Source organism: Eptesicus fuscus, chromosome 6, assembly GCF_027574615.1.
Source record: "Eptesicus fuscus isolate TK198812 chromosome 6, DD_ASM_mEF_20220401, whole genome shotgun sequence".
Taxonomy (NCBI): Eukaryota; Metazoa; Chordata; class Mammalia; order Chiroptera; family Vespertilionidae; genus Eptesicus; species Eptesicus fuscus.
In genome coordinates, this window is record NC_072478.1 from 41,877,382 (window position 1) to 41,893,967 (window position 16,586).

The 16,586-nt window shown below is 36.5% G+C and overlaps 1 protein-coding gene across 1 annotated transcript in view; it reads right to left on the reverse strand.

Moving 5' to 3' along the window:
* Nucleotides 1-16,317, reverse strand: part of ASIC5 (acid sensing ion channel subunit family member 5) — a 28,151-nt gene extending 11,834 nt beyond the window's left edge. The window contains exons 1-6 of the mRNA XM_008144584.2: nt 16,260-16,317; nt 13,685-13,991; nt 6,504-6,741; nt 4,782-4,907; nt 1,832-1,981; nt 691-838 (exon numbers count right to left, since the gene is read on the reverse strand). Coding sequence (XP_008142806.2) covers nt 691-838; nt 1,832-1,981; nt 4,782-4,907; nt 6,504-6,741; nt 13,685-13,991; nt 16,260-16,299 — 1,009 coding nt within the window. The 5' untranslated portion in view covers nt 16,300-16,317. The remainder of the gene's footprint in view (nt 1-690; nt 839-1,831; nt 1,982-4,781; nt 4,908-6,503; nt 6,742-13,684; nt 13,992-16,259) is intronic.
* Nucleotides 16,318-16,586: the final 269 nt, after the last annotated feature.

A 16,586-nucleotide genomic window follows, 5' to 3' on the forward strand; every position in this document is an offset into this window, starting at 1 on the left:
TTGCCTTTAATACACCTGACATTTCTTTAAAATATGCTTGGAGAAGGGGGATGAAGGACATCTGAATGAAAATAGCCAACACTTATATAGAATGTATTCGGTGCCACCGACATACTTGTTTCATCCTATTACAAACCTAGAAGGTAGGACACTATTATTCTCAGAAAGGTTAAGTCCAAGGTCACATCGATGAGAGGTTGTGGAGCTGAGAGGAGCAGCCTGGGTCAGAGTCCTGCTCTTATCCACCCTGCTCCTCTCCCTCGTTCAGTGCTTGCCTCAGATATCCATGGCTCTGGAAATGTTTCCAATCGTGTGCAAAGGGAGCATGGAGTTTCCTTTCTAGCTACAAAGGTTTCCCTAGAGTGAAATATTCAGTGTCAGTATATAAATGATCTATTTTTTCTTTGAAATTGAGAAAACTGTAATGAGCAATTTTAGATACATGAGAGAACCCAATTTTATATTTTGAAAATAAGAATTGGTCACTGTCCCTGATAACGCATTTTTTTTTCTTTTTTCCAGAAAACTCTGCTGTGATTCCTTGAGTTAAAATCTGTTCTTTGAGGTTGTATTTGTCAAGTGGATGACTTTCCAGCACAGCATTTTACAAGAATGGAAAGCAATTTTATGACATGTTGATTTCTCATGTTTCAAATTAAGTAAATAAAATCAAATAAGGGAAAATTTTACCGGGAAGAAGAAAAGGTAAACATCCACATTGCTTTTCTATGTGCCGTGCTTTGCATTCCTTTAAGCAACCAGAAGTGCTGTAGGTACTAAAAGTCTGCAGCTTGATGTTAGGGTTGCATTCTCCCCATGGGTATTCTTGGTGAACTGTCTTGAGATAAAATAAATACCTGGTTCAGGAGATTTTCCTGAGCCAGTCCACCCCTTTCTACCCCAACAAGAGAGACTGATATACATTTTTTTACTTTTTACCTTGTTATTGCATTTATTGGGGGTGACACTGGCTAACAAAATCTTTTATTTTTCTTTCATATCTATTTGATTTTTTTAGTTGACTACATTAGCCAATTTTGCCTATTCTATTAACCTGAAAAAATATCTGAAGGTAAGTATAATAGTGGTCCTTTAACAGTATCCCAAATGCTCTGTACCTATGGTGAATTAATAAAATCAGATTCGGACAGTCTGATTGCTCTAAACATTGAGTCACATAAAAATATTATCATTTATGGAAATATATGTTAGCATATTAATCAGCTCACTCACAAAACAGCAACCAAAATCACACCCCAAAAATCTTTTATTGAGCACCGATTATGTACCAGGCAATATGGTAAGTGCTTACTTTAAGTGATTCCACTTAAACTTCATAATAACTGTGAAAAGGAAATGTTATTCACACACATTCCCCCAGTGTACAGAGAGGAGAGGGAAATTCAAGGAGTTGATTAAAGAAGCTACAGAGTAAGTATCTGGCAAGTGGAAACCTGGCAGACATGTCTGACTCCAACATTTTGCTTTGCCCACTTATTTTTCTCCTTCACAGAACGTCCCATTGAGAAAGTGTACAGTTCAGTAACTTAGGTGTCTCCTCATCCTTACTGAGCCTTCCATCTCTAATGAGATTGAAAGTTACCTTGCATTTGCTAGGCTTGCTAGATTTCACTTACATTGTAAATATGAATCCACTGTTTTTCCTATGTGTGTCTACTAGTAAAGGAAAGTATTTGAAATGAAACTGGAATTTACAGGGGTGTTCTAATGTCATGGAAGAAAGGGGTTTTTAGTGAAAAATGTTGTTTATGCATATGTGAATTCACTACCCCCCTGATTCCCTCATGTTACACGTTTTGCCAATATTTACCTTCACTTGGCGGATGGTTACCCGGGCGTGCATTCCCACGGGTGATGACAAGCCTAAACCATCAAACTGTGGCACCTTCTTGGGTGAATGGATGACAAAGATGATTCCAGCATCAGCAAAACCAAGAGTGGGGTCATCAGTGAATTCCTCCTGAAACAAAAATATACCCTCTTCCCAATTACAAATTGATATCAATTCTACATAAGTTTGAGATTTAGTTTTAACATGACAGAATTTGATTTACTTAAAATAAAATATTTCTGAGAAACTCAATATAGACTGATTCATTTGCCTCTCAGCATAACCATTATTGCTTGTCTCATTTTCGGTTCCTATAAGTGTATTCCTAGTATCACATGAGCTCACTGATCTAGGGGAAAAGATGAACAACATAGACTGAAGAACAAGAACAGCATTGATCAGACCGTCAGACCTCAGAGGGAAGGTAGGGGAGGGTGGGGACAAGGGAGATAGATCAACCAAAGGACTTGTGTGCTTGCATATGAGCCTAACCAGTGATCACGGACAACAGGAGGAGGGGGGCATGCGTGTGGGGGGGTTTGGGAAGGGAACGGGGGGAGGGGGTTGATGACAAATATGTGATACCTTAATCAATAAAGTAATTAAAAAATAAATAAAAAGGTGATGGGAAAATAAAATTTAAAAAATAAAATAAATATTAATAGAAAAAAATATTTCTGATCAGTCTTTATTTGTAAGTTATGAAAATTAAACACCTAACACATCCTTTCTAGAGTGGAATCGCATTTCAAGGCTTTGATAGTTTTGTGTGGATCACTTTTCCCTAGGATGAAGGCTATAGACATATTTGAATCATCTAATTTCTGGCTCCCTCTTCACCCAGTGGCCTTTTAGTTGCTTTGTCTTTGGCTGTTCTCTTTGTTTCATTTGTTTTAGAAAATTATTTGGCATTCTTCTTCTTTTTGTAAATAAAATGTCTGGCTTTATTTAAAATTCAAATTCATTTTCCTGTAAGAGTGAAGGCATACTCTTTCTCTAACCCCAGGGCTCTTTTTTTATCAACCTTTATCAGATAAATAAATTTAAGACTACATTTCTGGGAACTTGGCTATTAGTTTCAGGCTACAGGGAGAAGGGATGGACTTGGGAATATAATGATTTTTCTTGTGAATGGGTCAACTATATTATGGAATTACATTTAATAAACATGCTTAATATTTCATTTATAACTCAGAACCCCATTTCTCTGTGGCCTGTTATAACACTGTATGAAACACTTAACTGGCTCATATGAAGAAGTATTTCAGTGTCATTTACTTATGGAATATATATATATATTTTATTTCTTTATTGATTAAGGTGTTACATATGTGTCATATTCCCCCGTCCCCCCCTCCCCCCGCACACACACACACTCATTCCCTCACTCCCCTGTTGTCTATGTCCATTGGTTAGGCTTATATGCATGCATACAAGTCCTTTGGTTGATCTCTCCTCCTTACCCCCACCTTCCCCTACCTTCCCTCTGAGGTTTGATGGTCTGATCTATGTTTCTCTGTCTCTGTTTTGTATTGAATATTCAGATTTTAATTGCATTTTAAAGTAGTTAGGCAATTCTAGCTTGTAAAATTTGTAATACAGAGTTTGAAATGACCATATGGTTTACATTTGAATGACTTGAAAGTATTAATCAGATAGATATACAAGCATGGGTTCATGCATTGAACTGTACAGTACTGTGTTTAAACATAAAAAAATGGGATACAAGAGGAAGTTATTCTATATAATAAAAGGCTAATATGCAAATTGACTGAACAGCAGAATGACTAGTTGCTATGATGTGTACTGACCACCAGGGGGCAGAAGCTCAACGCAGGAGCTGCTCCCTGGTGGTCAGTGTGCTCCACAGGGGGAGTGCCACTCAGTCAGAAGCCCTGAGCCAGGCTCATGGCTAGTAAGAGCAGCGGCAGTAGCGAGAGCCTCTCCCGCCTCCGCGGCAGCACTAAGGATGTCTGGCAGTTGGATATCCCTCTCACAGTCTGGGACCCCTCGCTCCTTACTGCCTGCCTGCTCGCTGCTCCTTACCACTTGGCTCGCTGCTCCTTAGCACTGCCATGGAGGTGGGAGAGGCTCCTGCCACCACTGCTGCGCTCACCAGCAGTGAGCCCAGCTTCTGGCTGAGCGGTGCTCCCCCTGTGGGAGTGCACTGACCACCAGGGGGCAGCTCCTGCATTGAGCGTCTGCTTCCTGGTGGTCAGTGCACATCATAATGACCGGTCATTCTGGTCGTTCTGCTGTAATGGTTGCTTAGGCTTTTATTATATAGATTAGTTGAGCAAGATGGCAGGTGAAGGAATTAACCTTGGGTGAGAGCTCTATCCAGAACTCTCGAAGGTAGCACTACTGCATTTCTAAAGTGATTGGACATTAAAACCTAAATAATTAGAACTGTTTAGACAATTTACACATTTATGGAAATTAGGCTTAGTCAAAGTCCACTTATACAATTTTCTGTATATAGAAATTATTTTTATCACCTTTATAGATCATAGATGCAATGCTTTGTGAAATATCTATATATGGCTTCTTTCTAAAACACATTGCCTTATTTACATGTAAATCTAAAATTTATTTTTTAAATGCTCAGCATCATCTTAAATTGACCATACATCATGAGTTAGAATTGTTTGGTTTTTTTACTTTGTGGCACAACAATTTTCTGGAGTCACAGTAATGGTAGTCAGTGATATAGCTACAAATGTCCAGGTTATTGCCTCTAAAGTTTGTCTTTTAATCTCCAACTCAGTAGTTGCATTCATAGGACTCTAAACTAAATTAACAAAAAATAAAATAATATTCAACTTGTAGGAAGAGTTTGACAGAGCAAAACATTTTGATCAGATCTTATAAAACCCATGCTTATTATTATTAGTCTTAAGCTCTGGCTCAGTTTAAGAAAATGCAATACCTGATTGACATTGAAGAGCAAGCTTAAGCCTCTTCCAGAGACACTCACTTTTTCCCTTGCTTCGATATTTTCACCATGATTAAAAGTAAAACAATTTCCGTATTCAGTGAAGACATGTGCGAAATCCTCCAATATGAAAATGAACAAAAGAAAACAAAATCAGTTGGGTATGTTGGTCATTTCTAAAATTCAAATTGCTATAACATTTTTATCTTAAAATGCAGGTGTCTAAATGAGTATACAGAAAGAATAGACAGTCTAATAATTTATACTTATATTCAATGAGAGTTTTCATTTTTTGGATATGTACTAATCAATGTGTATGTGATTCATTGAGACATTTTCATATGTAATTTAGCATAGTTTAAAAAACATTTAAAAAGTCATTTGTTTTATATTTGCTAAGGATTCATGGATACATATATTTTACTTATGGAGAACTCCCTCAGCATCCTTTTTAAAGAGACAACCCGCCCCCATTGTGCAGGGTCCCAGTGGGGCAGCCATCACACTTGGCTCCTTTGCTCTTCCTCCTCCAACCACCTTTTCTATGGAGATGCATGTGATACTGGCAGGGCCAATCTTAATACCCCACTGGTTTGTATTAGAGATTGTTTCAATAATGGACATGTGTCCTAAGTAGAGCTAATTAGCATCTTCCATAGGATTAGTAAGTGGATATAAGAGTGGATAACAGAGGCAACTATTTTAATATGATGCTAGAGTTGTCAGCAGCCTTCTTGGCTCTGTGTGAGGAGGACTGTTGTAGAAAGAAGCCAACTGGAGTCGTGAGGTGGAAATTGAAACAAAATGTTAATGATGCTCTCAGAGTCCTTTGGCTGAGCTCCCACTTAATTCACTCAATTCATTCCTTTTACTCTTAAGCTTATCAGAGTTGGGTTCTTGTAATTTGTACCTGAAAATGTCTACTACAAAATTCCTTGGTGATAATTTTAAATACGTTTGTAAATAAAAAGCAACATAGAAGAGCTTCTTCTCTAAATTAAGAGTTTAGAGCAGGGCTTCCTCTCTGTCAGATGTCTCTCAGGCACTTCTTTTCTGTTTACTGTGGGCTAAGGAAGGCTACTGAAAAGGTTAGAAATTGTGTCCTAGGATCATGAATTTGTGAATCATCTAGCAACACATGTTACAGAATGGCTGATACAGGAACTAAGGGGTCAAATTGCCTGTATATACTTTTGCTAGCAGATTCCAGATATGTCAACAATTTGATCTTAAATGTAAGTTAATCATATAAATAAAAACAAGATGTTATGAGTGATTAGAAAAATATAAATAATTTTATAGTCAAATGCTGGGCCCTTCTCATTTTCTATAACCTCTGATATAATACCACATGCATAAAAACAGCATAATCTTGCTTAATGATAATAAGATGCTGCATTAGAACATATTATTCACTGATGAGTGGGAAAATTAAAATACCATCTTGTGTTAAATTTGTGTTTCTTTTGGAAGGACTATTATCCTTCAAGAAAGGTAACCAAAGATTTATGTTTTCTACCTTTTCTTATCTAATTACTTGAAAAAGGAAAAATTTCTCTTACGTAACTATACCCTCTGACATCATAAGGCTGAGCTAATGAAACATAATCATTAAGCAAATTTACATTGCCCATGGGAATAAACTTTATCTCAGTGTGAAACAGTATGATAAAGTAGCTTATTATATTGATGATATTCAAAGAAACAAATCATTACCTGTGAGCCACATGGCTTTCCAAAAAAGTCACATTTCAACAAAGTGCTGTTGTTGAGATAAAAGCCATTTTTCTTAACAAACTCTGCAATGCTGAAGTTTTGTTGACTTTCAAGAAAATCAATAGCCTCTTTAAAACCAGTAGAATTGGCACTGATTTCCTGGAGATGGAGGACTTTGGATACAATATTCCATAAGAAAAAAATAACACCAAATTTGGCTACAGCTTCAGTTTGGAACCTATCAGTAGGAATACAGGCATTATTTAGAATAAGGAAACCTTGTTTTCATTTAGAGGACAGAGCCCAAATATCTAGATCATACCAGATTCTCCTGCTTCTCTCCTACACTCCCCCTCATTCATAATACATTCAAGCAAAACTGGACTCCTAAGAGGTCTTTATCACATCCTGCAATTTACCTCGTGTTTGTACATATAGTTTAATTTACCTAGAATACCTTCCAGACCTTGATATGGATACACCCTGGTGGATCTTTCAAGACTCAACATAAAGGGAGAGGTGGAAATGTTTAGCTGTTAGAAATATAGGCTTTGGAGCCAGATTTCCTTTGCCATTGTGGTGGCTTTGTACTGTGTTGGCATGGCTATATTGAAACTGTATTTTTCAACACCCCCTTCCTTCTACGTATCTGGTTACAACCTGAAGCTCATTGTTGGGCAAAAGCTATGGTTACGCACTGTCATTGGGTTCATGACCTGACTCCACTTGTGGTATGGGACAGTAGCCAGGATGACACTTCCTCCAAGTCCTGGCCAATCTCCTCTTTCAGTTTCTTCAAATCCTGGGTCAGTGAGAATACAATCTGGAAAATGTGCCAACTTATGCTGCAGGTCACCATGAAGATGGGTGGTAGTGAAAAAGAGTCACACACCTCCAGCTTGTGTCCATGCCCTTTACTTCATATTGATCTGTCTTTCTGGCTACTGACCTTGCTGCCTTCAGCCCCAGCCCCTGAGATTCAGAGGGAGCTCTATCCCTCTAACATATCCCTTATTTTATATCACTCATGCTGGTTCTGGTTCTGTCATGGACCATGATCGTTACAGCCACGTAAGAGTATGATTTAGCAAATTTCATCTCACTGTGACTGTTTTCTCACTTCTAAAGTTGGTATGTTAATATCACCTATCCCAGACTGTTATTTCTGTGATTGAATTATCTTTTCTAAACCATTGAGAAGAATGCATGAAATGTAGTGAATGCTAGGTAAATATTCATTAAATAAATATTTCATATTACAAAGTGTTTTCCTGGCAATCAAAGCAGAAGTAACCTATTTGATCTCACTACTATAAGTGATTTGCAATTCTCTTATTTTGTTGAGCAATTTCTACCTTGCATTATGTATTGTTCTTTATTTGCATACCTTACATTCCTTTCAAATGTGATTAGTATTTCGATACTATAAATCTTGAAACTGAACCAACTTTCGTTAAATTGACTGCTAGAAAGCATGGAATAAAATGTGTGATCCACTCTTGATATGTGTAAGGGACCATGTGACTTGCGTATAACCTCACTCCTGGGCTTTCTTTATGTCCTAGGTTTTATATTTTATTTTCACTTCCCTTTATATTATTTTTACATATTTTTTTTCTTTCTCACAAGCCACATTAAACCCTTTCTCAGTTAGAATAGGGCATATACAAAACAAAAATTGGGGAAAAAAATCTCAGACGAATATCATATAGTCTTTTAGAGATAAGAAACTGCTTTTATGAGCAGTCTCTAATATAACACCTTACTTAACCAGCTTTGAGTTTTGCAAGGACTATCTTAAAACCAGCAGCCTAAGCCTTGGCCGGTGTGGCTCAGTTGGTTGCACCTTGGTCCATGCATTGAAAGGCCACGAGTTTGATTCCTGGGAGGGCACATACCCGGGATTTTGGGCTCTATTCCCAGTAGAGGGTGTGCAGGAGACAGACAATTGGTGTTTTGCTCTCACATCAATGTTTCTCTCTCCCTCTCCCTTCGTCTCTCTCTCTCTCTCTCTAAAATCAATTTTAAAAATCCCTCACATATTTATTTTACAAACCCCCAACAAAAAACCCAGCAGCCCAGATTCCAAAACCTTATACCTATCCTCTTCTGACTTTGTCTTTTTTTGAATTATGTTTTTATTGATTTCAGAGAGATAGGGAAAGGGAGAGAGAGAATGAATCATTGATCGGCTGCCTCCTTTAGGCTCCACACTGGGGATCAAGCCTGCAATCTGGGCATGTGCCCAACCGGGAATCAAACCTTGACCTCCTGGTTCATAGGTCAATGCTCAACTATTGAGCATAATAGCTGGGCTGACTCTGCCTTTCTTTAGAGACACTCTCAAGCCTCCATCTTAGGGATAGTCTAACTACTGAATATCTAACAACCTTGCTTTTCTTTTCAGAAGTGTTTCTACTCACCCTTTGAGGCATTAAGTCTATATTAGCAACAGATTTGGGGTTGAAGAACAGTGTGAGCCCTAAATTGAGTGATGGGCCTTTAATTTGCTTCAGCTTTCTAACTTTGAATGACTCACAGGATCTGCTCCAAAGTCCTGTGACTTTGGAGTCCCACACAGGCTGAGTCAATACTGCCTCACACAATGTTCACTGAATTCTTTTTAGAATAATTAGGCAGAGAAATGAAGGAATTTCCACACATGTAGGAGGTATGACTACATTAGATTAAAAGGTTAAAGGGGAGGGGGTGCATTTAAAAATATTTTAAAATGTTTTTTTATTATACTAATAATAGTTGAGATCCAGAGGGTAATTTAGGTAGATGAATTAACCTTAATGAATAAAATCTAACCATATTTGGAACAAAGGAAGTAAAAAGCTTTGTAAGGCGTATTCTTCAGCATAAAACCAAAATGTGCTGCTGAATTTATTTTCAACTTCATTTCAAACTTCAAAATTCTTTCAAAAGTATTCTTTTAAAAACCTTGCTTAGTTATAGATTACCTGACTCTTTTATTTAACATACTGGTAAGAAGCTAGTAATGGAAAATAATAATAAAAGTACATTGATTTGTTTGAACAATTTAATAACTGACAACCAATTACTAAAGAAGTCCGTCTTGTGTATATTAATATCTCTAACTACACTTCCCCAAATTATATGACCCAAATGAATGTTTCATCTGGTGTCCAAGTTGATACCTAATTCAGTCCTTCATTGAGCCTCCCTAAAACAAATCTAAATCTACCATGTATTAGCAGGAAGTTAATATTTTATAAGTCATTTTGTGGAGATGAAAAATGTACAAGAATGTCTTCTTTTTGAGCTCTCCTATTAATTAAGTTTAACACGTTAGAGTTCTCTCACTAATTAATAAAATCTTTGACATGTGTTCATTTCATATTTGTATGAAAGTCATGATATTGGTTTTTATGTAAAATGCTTTAACACAATTTTTTGCATTTAAACCTAGATTTGGAATAAAGAAGTACAGTGATTATTGTAAAGATGAAGAAACAGAACTTGAGTTACTTGTTTAAAAACAATGGACAAAATAACTTCACTATTTACTACATCTAGTCATTTTCTCTGATAAAAGAAAATGAGTTTCAGAAGTTATTTTTAGCAAATATAATGGAAATGTATGATACATTTTATGGTCAAGATATTTTAGTGAAAAATTTTAACACAGAAACATTTGAAAATCACTCCACGTGCTAAATGTTTCTTTTCTTTCAATTTTATTTTGAATTGGTAATTTTGCATTACATTTATTAATTTTAACATTTTATTGGCATTAAAACATTAGTTCATTATTATCATTTGTTTATTTTCATGATTGTTACTGGAAAGGATTTTGTTGTATAGAGTAGGGGACTATTAAAACCAATCCACTCTGAGCTGGATAGGTCCCTGGTCCCATGGCAAAAGGTAAACCTTCCTAATATTCAGAAGTCCCTTGGCAAAGTTCCCTCACCTGGGGGATATATTCCTACTGTCAGGCTATATCAGCACAAGTGTTTGATTAGGGATTTGTCAACAGATCTTTTCCAATTTCTGGAATGGTCTTCAAATTGGGATGGGCATGTGCTCAAGGGTACTCATGAATAAATTTCTAGATCCTGTACTCTTAAAAAAGAGCCTGCATTCACAATATTTATTCTGCCATACATGAAAGAAGTTTTACCCTTCAACTATCACAAATCTCAGCATATAATGCCTACTGGTATTTAACAGTCTTAGGGCTCTTAACAGAGGCATAATTAAATTGTAGCTTACTTCAGGGGAACCTTGATTAGTTCTTAGAATTAATTCTAAGGCTCCTTCAACTTTTTCTTAGCCTGTCATGCACATATTTCTGATTCGGGTAAAAGTTAAGGTTAAACACTGGGTATTTGGGCCTTTACTGGGACCCTGTAAATTGAGAAAAGCTTAAGTAGTACAATAAAATTTGTTATTGTAAATATAATTTGGTTATTTTGTTAGTCTTCCAGATTATTGTGATATTTAATTAAAATCTAGATAAAATATACATAATTCATATCAATGTACTTTATTTAATAAAGTAGGTAAAGTTTTATGGACTCATGAAATACAGGGTGTCCCCCAAAAATGTATACACACTTTGAATAATTATTAATTCAAATGAGTTAAATCTGTAAAGAAACATCAATTGAACTACCAGCTGTTAAAGTGTGTATACATTTTTGGGGGGACACCCTGTATTTATTCTCATTACAGTTAATCCTTATCCTATTTTATATCACAAAGTTTATAATATTTTTGTAATCTTAAACTTAAGACATAAACATTTAAACTTTGTGGTTAAAATCAATTTCCAATATGCACATCAAATATATAGTTATTCTAAGTTCCTTTATATGACACATGAGCTAAAAAGTTTGAAGATCATTTGCTTTGAGAACCAGACAGTAGGCAGCTTGAGTTCTTTACCTGATCTGTTAATAATTGGCCAAACAATGTTGTATAAAATCCTCATGAATGAGTATCGGAAGAATCTGTCAAATTAACCTTTGGGAGCTGAGGATGTCTCTTATCCCTATAGTATTGATGATGTCTTAGTTCTTTGCCATCTAAGGAAGAATAAGTCTCCTATAATTAAGAATTTGCCTATTTCACAATTATAGTGCCTAGAATATTGAATCTATTTTTTTCTTTGACTTCCAATATTTCCACAATGATGTTCCTGACTGTCAATCTCTTTGTATTTATTCTATTGAAGTTCATTGAACTTTTTGGCTGTGTAGATTAATGCTTTTCTGCGAACTTGGGGAGTTTGGGGCTCAAGTTTTCTGCTAACTTCTGGCGTTTGGGACTCAATGTTTGAAAAATATTTTTCTACTCTGTTCACTCGCTTTTTCTTCTTTACTCCCATTTTGCATGTGTTTTTATATTTAATACTAGAGGCCTGGTGCATGAAATTCCTGCACGGGGACCTGGGGGTGGGGGGGTTCCCTCAGCCCGGCCTATACCCTCTTGCAATCTGCGACTGCTGGCTCTAATCTACTTGCCTGTCTAATCACCCCTAACCACTCATCTGCCTGCCTGATCTTCCTTAATCACTCTCCTGCCTGCCTGATCACCCCTAATCACTCTCCTGCCTGCCTGATTGCCCCTAACCAGGCGAGTGGTTAGGCCCAGTCCGCAATGACATCAGGAAGGTCATTTGTCCAGTCTAATTAGCCTATTATGCTTTTATTATTATAGATTGTTCTTCATTTTTCTGAGATTCTGTTACTTTTTATTCATTAGTTTTTCTCTTTGTTCTTTGGATTGCATGCTCTATCAGTCTATCTTCAAGTTTACTGAATTTTTCCTTTGGCCAGTTCAAGTCCATCCTGGAACCTCTTTAATGAATCTAGTAAATTTTCCATCTCAGTAATTGTACATATATGTTCATTCCAAGAGATGTGAATTGATATCTTATTGGGTATTAATTTGCCTTCCCTTGATAACATATCATGTAGAGCAGTTTTTCACATATTTATTTGCCATCTGTATATTTTCTTTGGTGAGAGTGTTTAAGGTTTTTGGCTCTTTTTTTAACCAGGTTGTTTAGTTCCTAATTTTTAAGTTTTAATAGTTCTTTGTATATCTGGGTAACAATCTTGTATCAGATATCTCTTTTGCCTTGTCTTTTCATTTTCTTAAGCTCTATTGTTTTTAATAATACACCAAGGTAGCCCTAGCCAGTTTTGCTCAATGGTTAGATCATTGGCCTGAGGTCTGAAGGGTCCTGGGTTTGATTCCGGTCAAGGGCATGTACTCAATTGCAGGCTCCATTCCAGCCTGGTCAGGATACGTGTGGGAGGCAACCAATTGATGTGTCTCTCACATAGAAGTTTATCTTTCCCTGTCTCTTCCCCACCCTACCACTCTCTAAAAATCAATGGGGAAAAAAAATCCTTGAATGAGGATTAACAACAACAACAATAACAAAATAATAATACACCAGGGTACAAATTGCTCCACAGTCTGACCCAATTAAATCTGGCCACTTAAGAATTAATTTTGAGGTCAGTAGAGAGTACTTCTGACCCCAGGACTCTTCTTGTGTTTGTCTCTCTCCTGGATTTTCATTAGAAAAGTAGCTGGCCTACCAGATCTACTAGCCTTGTATTAACTGTCTTAATTGCTTATCACCAAAATCTGTTTTGTTTCTGAAAGTTGCTTTAGTCTTCAACTTCACCACACAATTATAAGCAGAGTTCCCTTGGGGAGAGTTTCAGAGTCTTGTCCTCAGTGCCTGCCTCTTCCACCGGGCAAAGTCTTTACAAGCAGGGTTCTGGGCAGGCAGTGGTTTCTAGTCTTCTGACCTTGTCTCAATGTGGAACCTCCACCCTATGAGCAGCTGGGGTGAGGGTGGTTGAGTATCGCAGTCTAATATGCCTGGGGTAGAGCTTTCTCTCTTTGTAACTTTGAAAGTGCAAGGATCAAGACTTTTACACCCGTTTTATGACAGGGTTGGGTGCAATGCCTTACAAATAATTACAGAAGGTAGAAAGGAAAAAAGAAAAATAAGTGAGAGAAGAAATCAATAAGCTTTTTTGCTCCCTAAATGAGTGTGTGTAAGTACAACTGAAGAACTTAGGTTGTTTCCCATGAGTTAAATAATGCATAATAAAACTCGATTTCAGTCATCCAAGCAAGGTTATGCTACCAACGTTACAGAGACCTATTAAGAGAGTAATCGTTACCTGTTCAAATTACAAAACGTCACCGCCGGGAACTCTATCTTTTCCACATACTGAACCTCAACAGACGTTGTGGTCGGCCATGTGAAGTAGTTGACCAAGCGACTGTAGATCTGCCATGCCACCAGTGAGACTGAGCCCAAGACCACCACCAACCAGATCACCTTGCGGATTTTGCTCCGGTTCCGAACAATGTTATGTAGCCCGTGAAAGGAAGTGGAGATGGCAAAGTCATGGTCAAACTTCTTTCGGTCAGTGGGAGAGGGCAGTGGTTTCTTTGAGAGCCAGAGCTTTATCTTTTCCAAGAGTCCTGAAGGTTTTGCCCATGCAATGATTAACAAAAAATAAAAAAAAAGGAATGAGGTGGGAAACCTTGATGTTATCTGTAAAAAATACAACTTACATAAATGTAAACAGGTTACTCTTACGATGTGTGATACATACAATTTCTTCTTGAATTGCATGGTCCATTCAGAAATCAAGAAGTAGCAGTGTTGGCTACATGTGTCTAAGGAGAATATGCTAAAGCAATTCCTAGAATGCTTCTTGTGAAAGCAAACGCTCACGTGCCATTTATATGTGGTTGCTTCCAATTTCAAAATCAACTCACTTTGACTAGGTTGCTTACAACACATAATCTTTAACAACGTGTCACTAATTTTTAAAATACTTCGCTGAAGAATCACAAAGTCTCTTAGATGCCATAAACAAAATCAGGCTGATTCTTCTGCGAGTCGTAAGTGTGGCTCTGCTGGGGTATTGTAGGTTCATAGGCTCTGATACACCACTACTTTATTTCAGTTGGTTACTTAGTTAAAATGTGCAATGTTGCCTTGTTGGTTAATATATTTTCTACCTCCTTAGAAAGGGAATTCATGTTTTTAAGATGATCAATAATCAATCAAATCATGTTTATTGATATTGATTACTAAGGACCCAGTAAAGGTGGCCCTAAAATATTTATGGTAACATATAACACATTCAAAATTCCCCTTTGGTTTAATTTGTTTTTAACTTTCTGTAAAAGATGTAGAGACTTCTTTTGCTGAGAGAAAGCTTCCATATAATTAGGAGGATGAGATGGCCTTTGGAATGGAAAGATCTGGTTTCTGGGCCAGATCTCACTCTCTTCATCTGTGCGACTTTGGCCAAATTTCTTAATCTGATACTTTGTTCCTGGGCTGTCACGTGGGAGCAACAGTCTCTGCCACATGAGTTCGTTGTGAGTATTAAATAAGAACAGCTTGACACATGACCTGGACCATGATAATGTTAGCTATTTTTGTTATTCTGTAAATTTAGTGGTGCTGTGGTAAATGAGAACATTTTCATTTAAGAAAGGACTTCTTAATGGTCATAAATGCTTATAAGTAGGTCGACTTAATTTTTATATGTTTTGCTTTAATTGAGGAAGTATTTTTTTGTAAACTGATTAGCATTCATATACTTCTAAAGGTTTTAAGTGTTAAAATTAAATTATTATATAATACTTCATAACTCTCCAATCAATTACCTAAGATTAAGTCATGAATATATGATAATACATAGCTGAACATTTTCTAAGGGACTCAAATTGATTGCAAAATGTTAGGACACATTACAAAATATATTATGATTATTTTACAGAGACCATACACTGAGCAGCTTGAATTTTGACTAAAACTTAGAAGTAGCCTCACTTACTGTTCTTAATATCAAATTAGGTTATATATGTATGTATTAATTGGCACAGTCGCAAGGAAAAATCAGAAATATGAGAAAACTATTATTATTATTCATTAGCAGAATAAATTGAATAATGCCTTTTGGTGTATTATTTAGCCACTAGTTACAAACACATATGAAGAATCAACTCTGATAGAAGGACAACTATCTCTGGGCACCTAGTCTTCCTACCGCAGGGACCAAAGCTGTTAAAAGGGAAGATTAAGTATCGCTGGGTGCAAGCATTATCTTAAAAAATATGTTTTAACTTTATCTGTCAAAAATTAGCTCATTTACTATAGATCTACTATTGGACATTGGCTTTGGCTATACTGGAGTATTCTGTTCTTTGCTAGGGTTTTAAATGAGCTTTTAAAAGTATTATTTGAGATGAAGAGTGAAGAAACAAGATGATGTGTCACTGTGAGGAAAATCAGAATTGGTTTAGTAAACGGCCCATTAGCCTACAAAGCAGGAACCAGCCTATTTTCCTGACTGAAATACACACTCCGTAATTATGGCGAATGGCCCGTGCAGTGAATACTGTTCTTATGGAAACATTTTGAGGACCATCAAATAAAAATATTTTAAAACTGGTAGACACTTGATAAGTAGAGAAAACAAAACAACAAAAACCAACAAAATAAAACAACAATAAAGGTTCTTTCTAGTATATAATAATATTTTAAAACTATTTTTGACTTCCTCATTCAAAGTATCCCTAAATAGCCCAAACTGTATTGCTTGGATTATATTCAAGTAAATATTGGAAAGCAAATTTCCTAAATGAAAAAAAAAAATTCCCTTTTCCCTTTGCTAATTTCTAGCCTTAAAATGAAAATTAACTTTTCTCACGATTTTACTCTTTACCCACCTTTCTCAGCATAGACTTTTGATTTCTCCGTCTGCTCCATTTCTCATCTCAGTAAGCAGGAATCCGTGGGGTATAGCCAGTTTTCATTAATAACCATGTTCCTTTTGTGGGCTTTATATTAAATACAGCAGTTGAGGTTGTAAAAACCGTGGGAGCAATTTAAATGTTTGTGTTGCTATGTTTTGCCTCAGAAAGCATATAATTTGCAAACCAAAAAATGCTGGCAGAAGCAGCTATGTGCATTTATGGACTGATGAGAAGCTGTCATAGAGTGAAACAAACAAACGAAAAGAATTAGGGAACGAATTTTCCCGTAATTGGAGACAA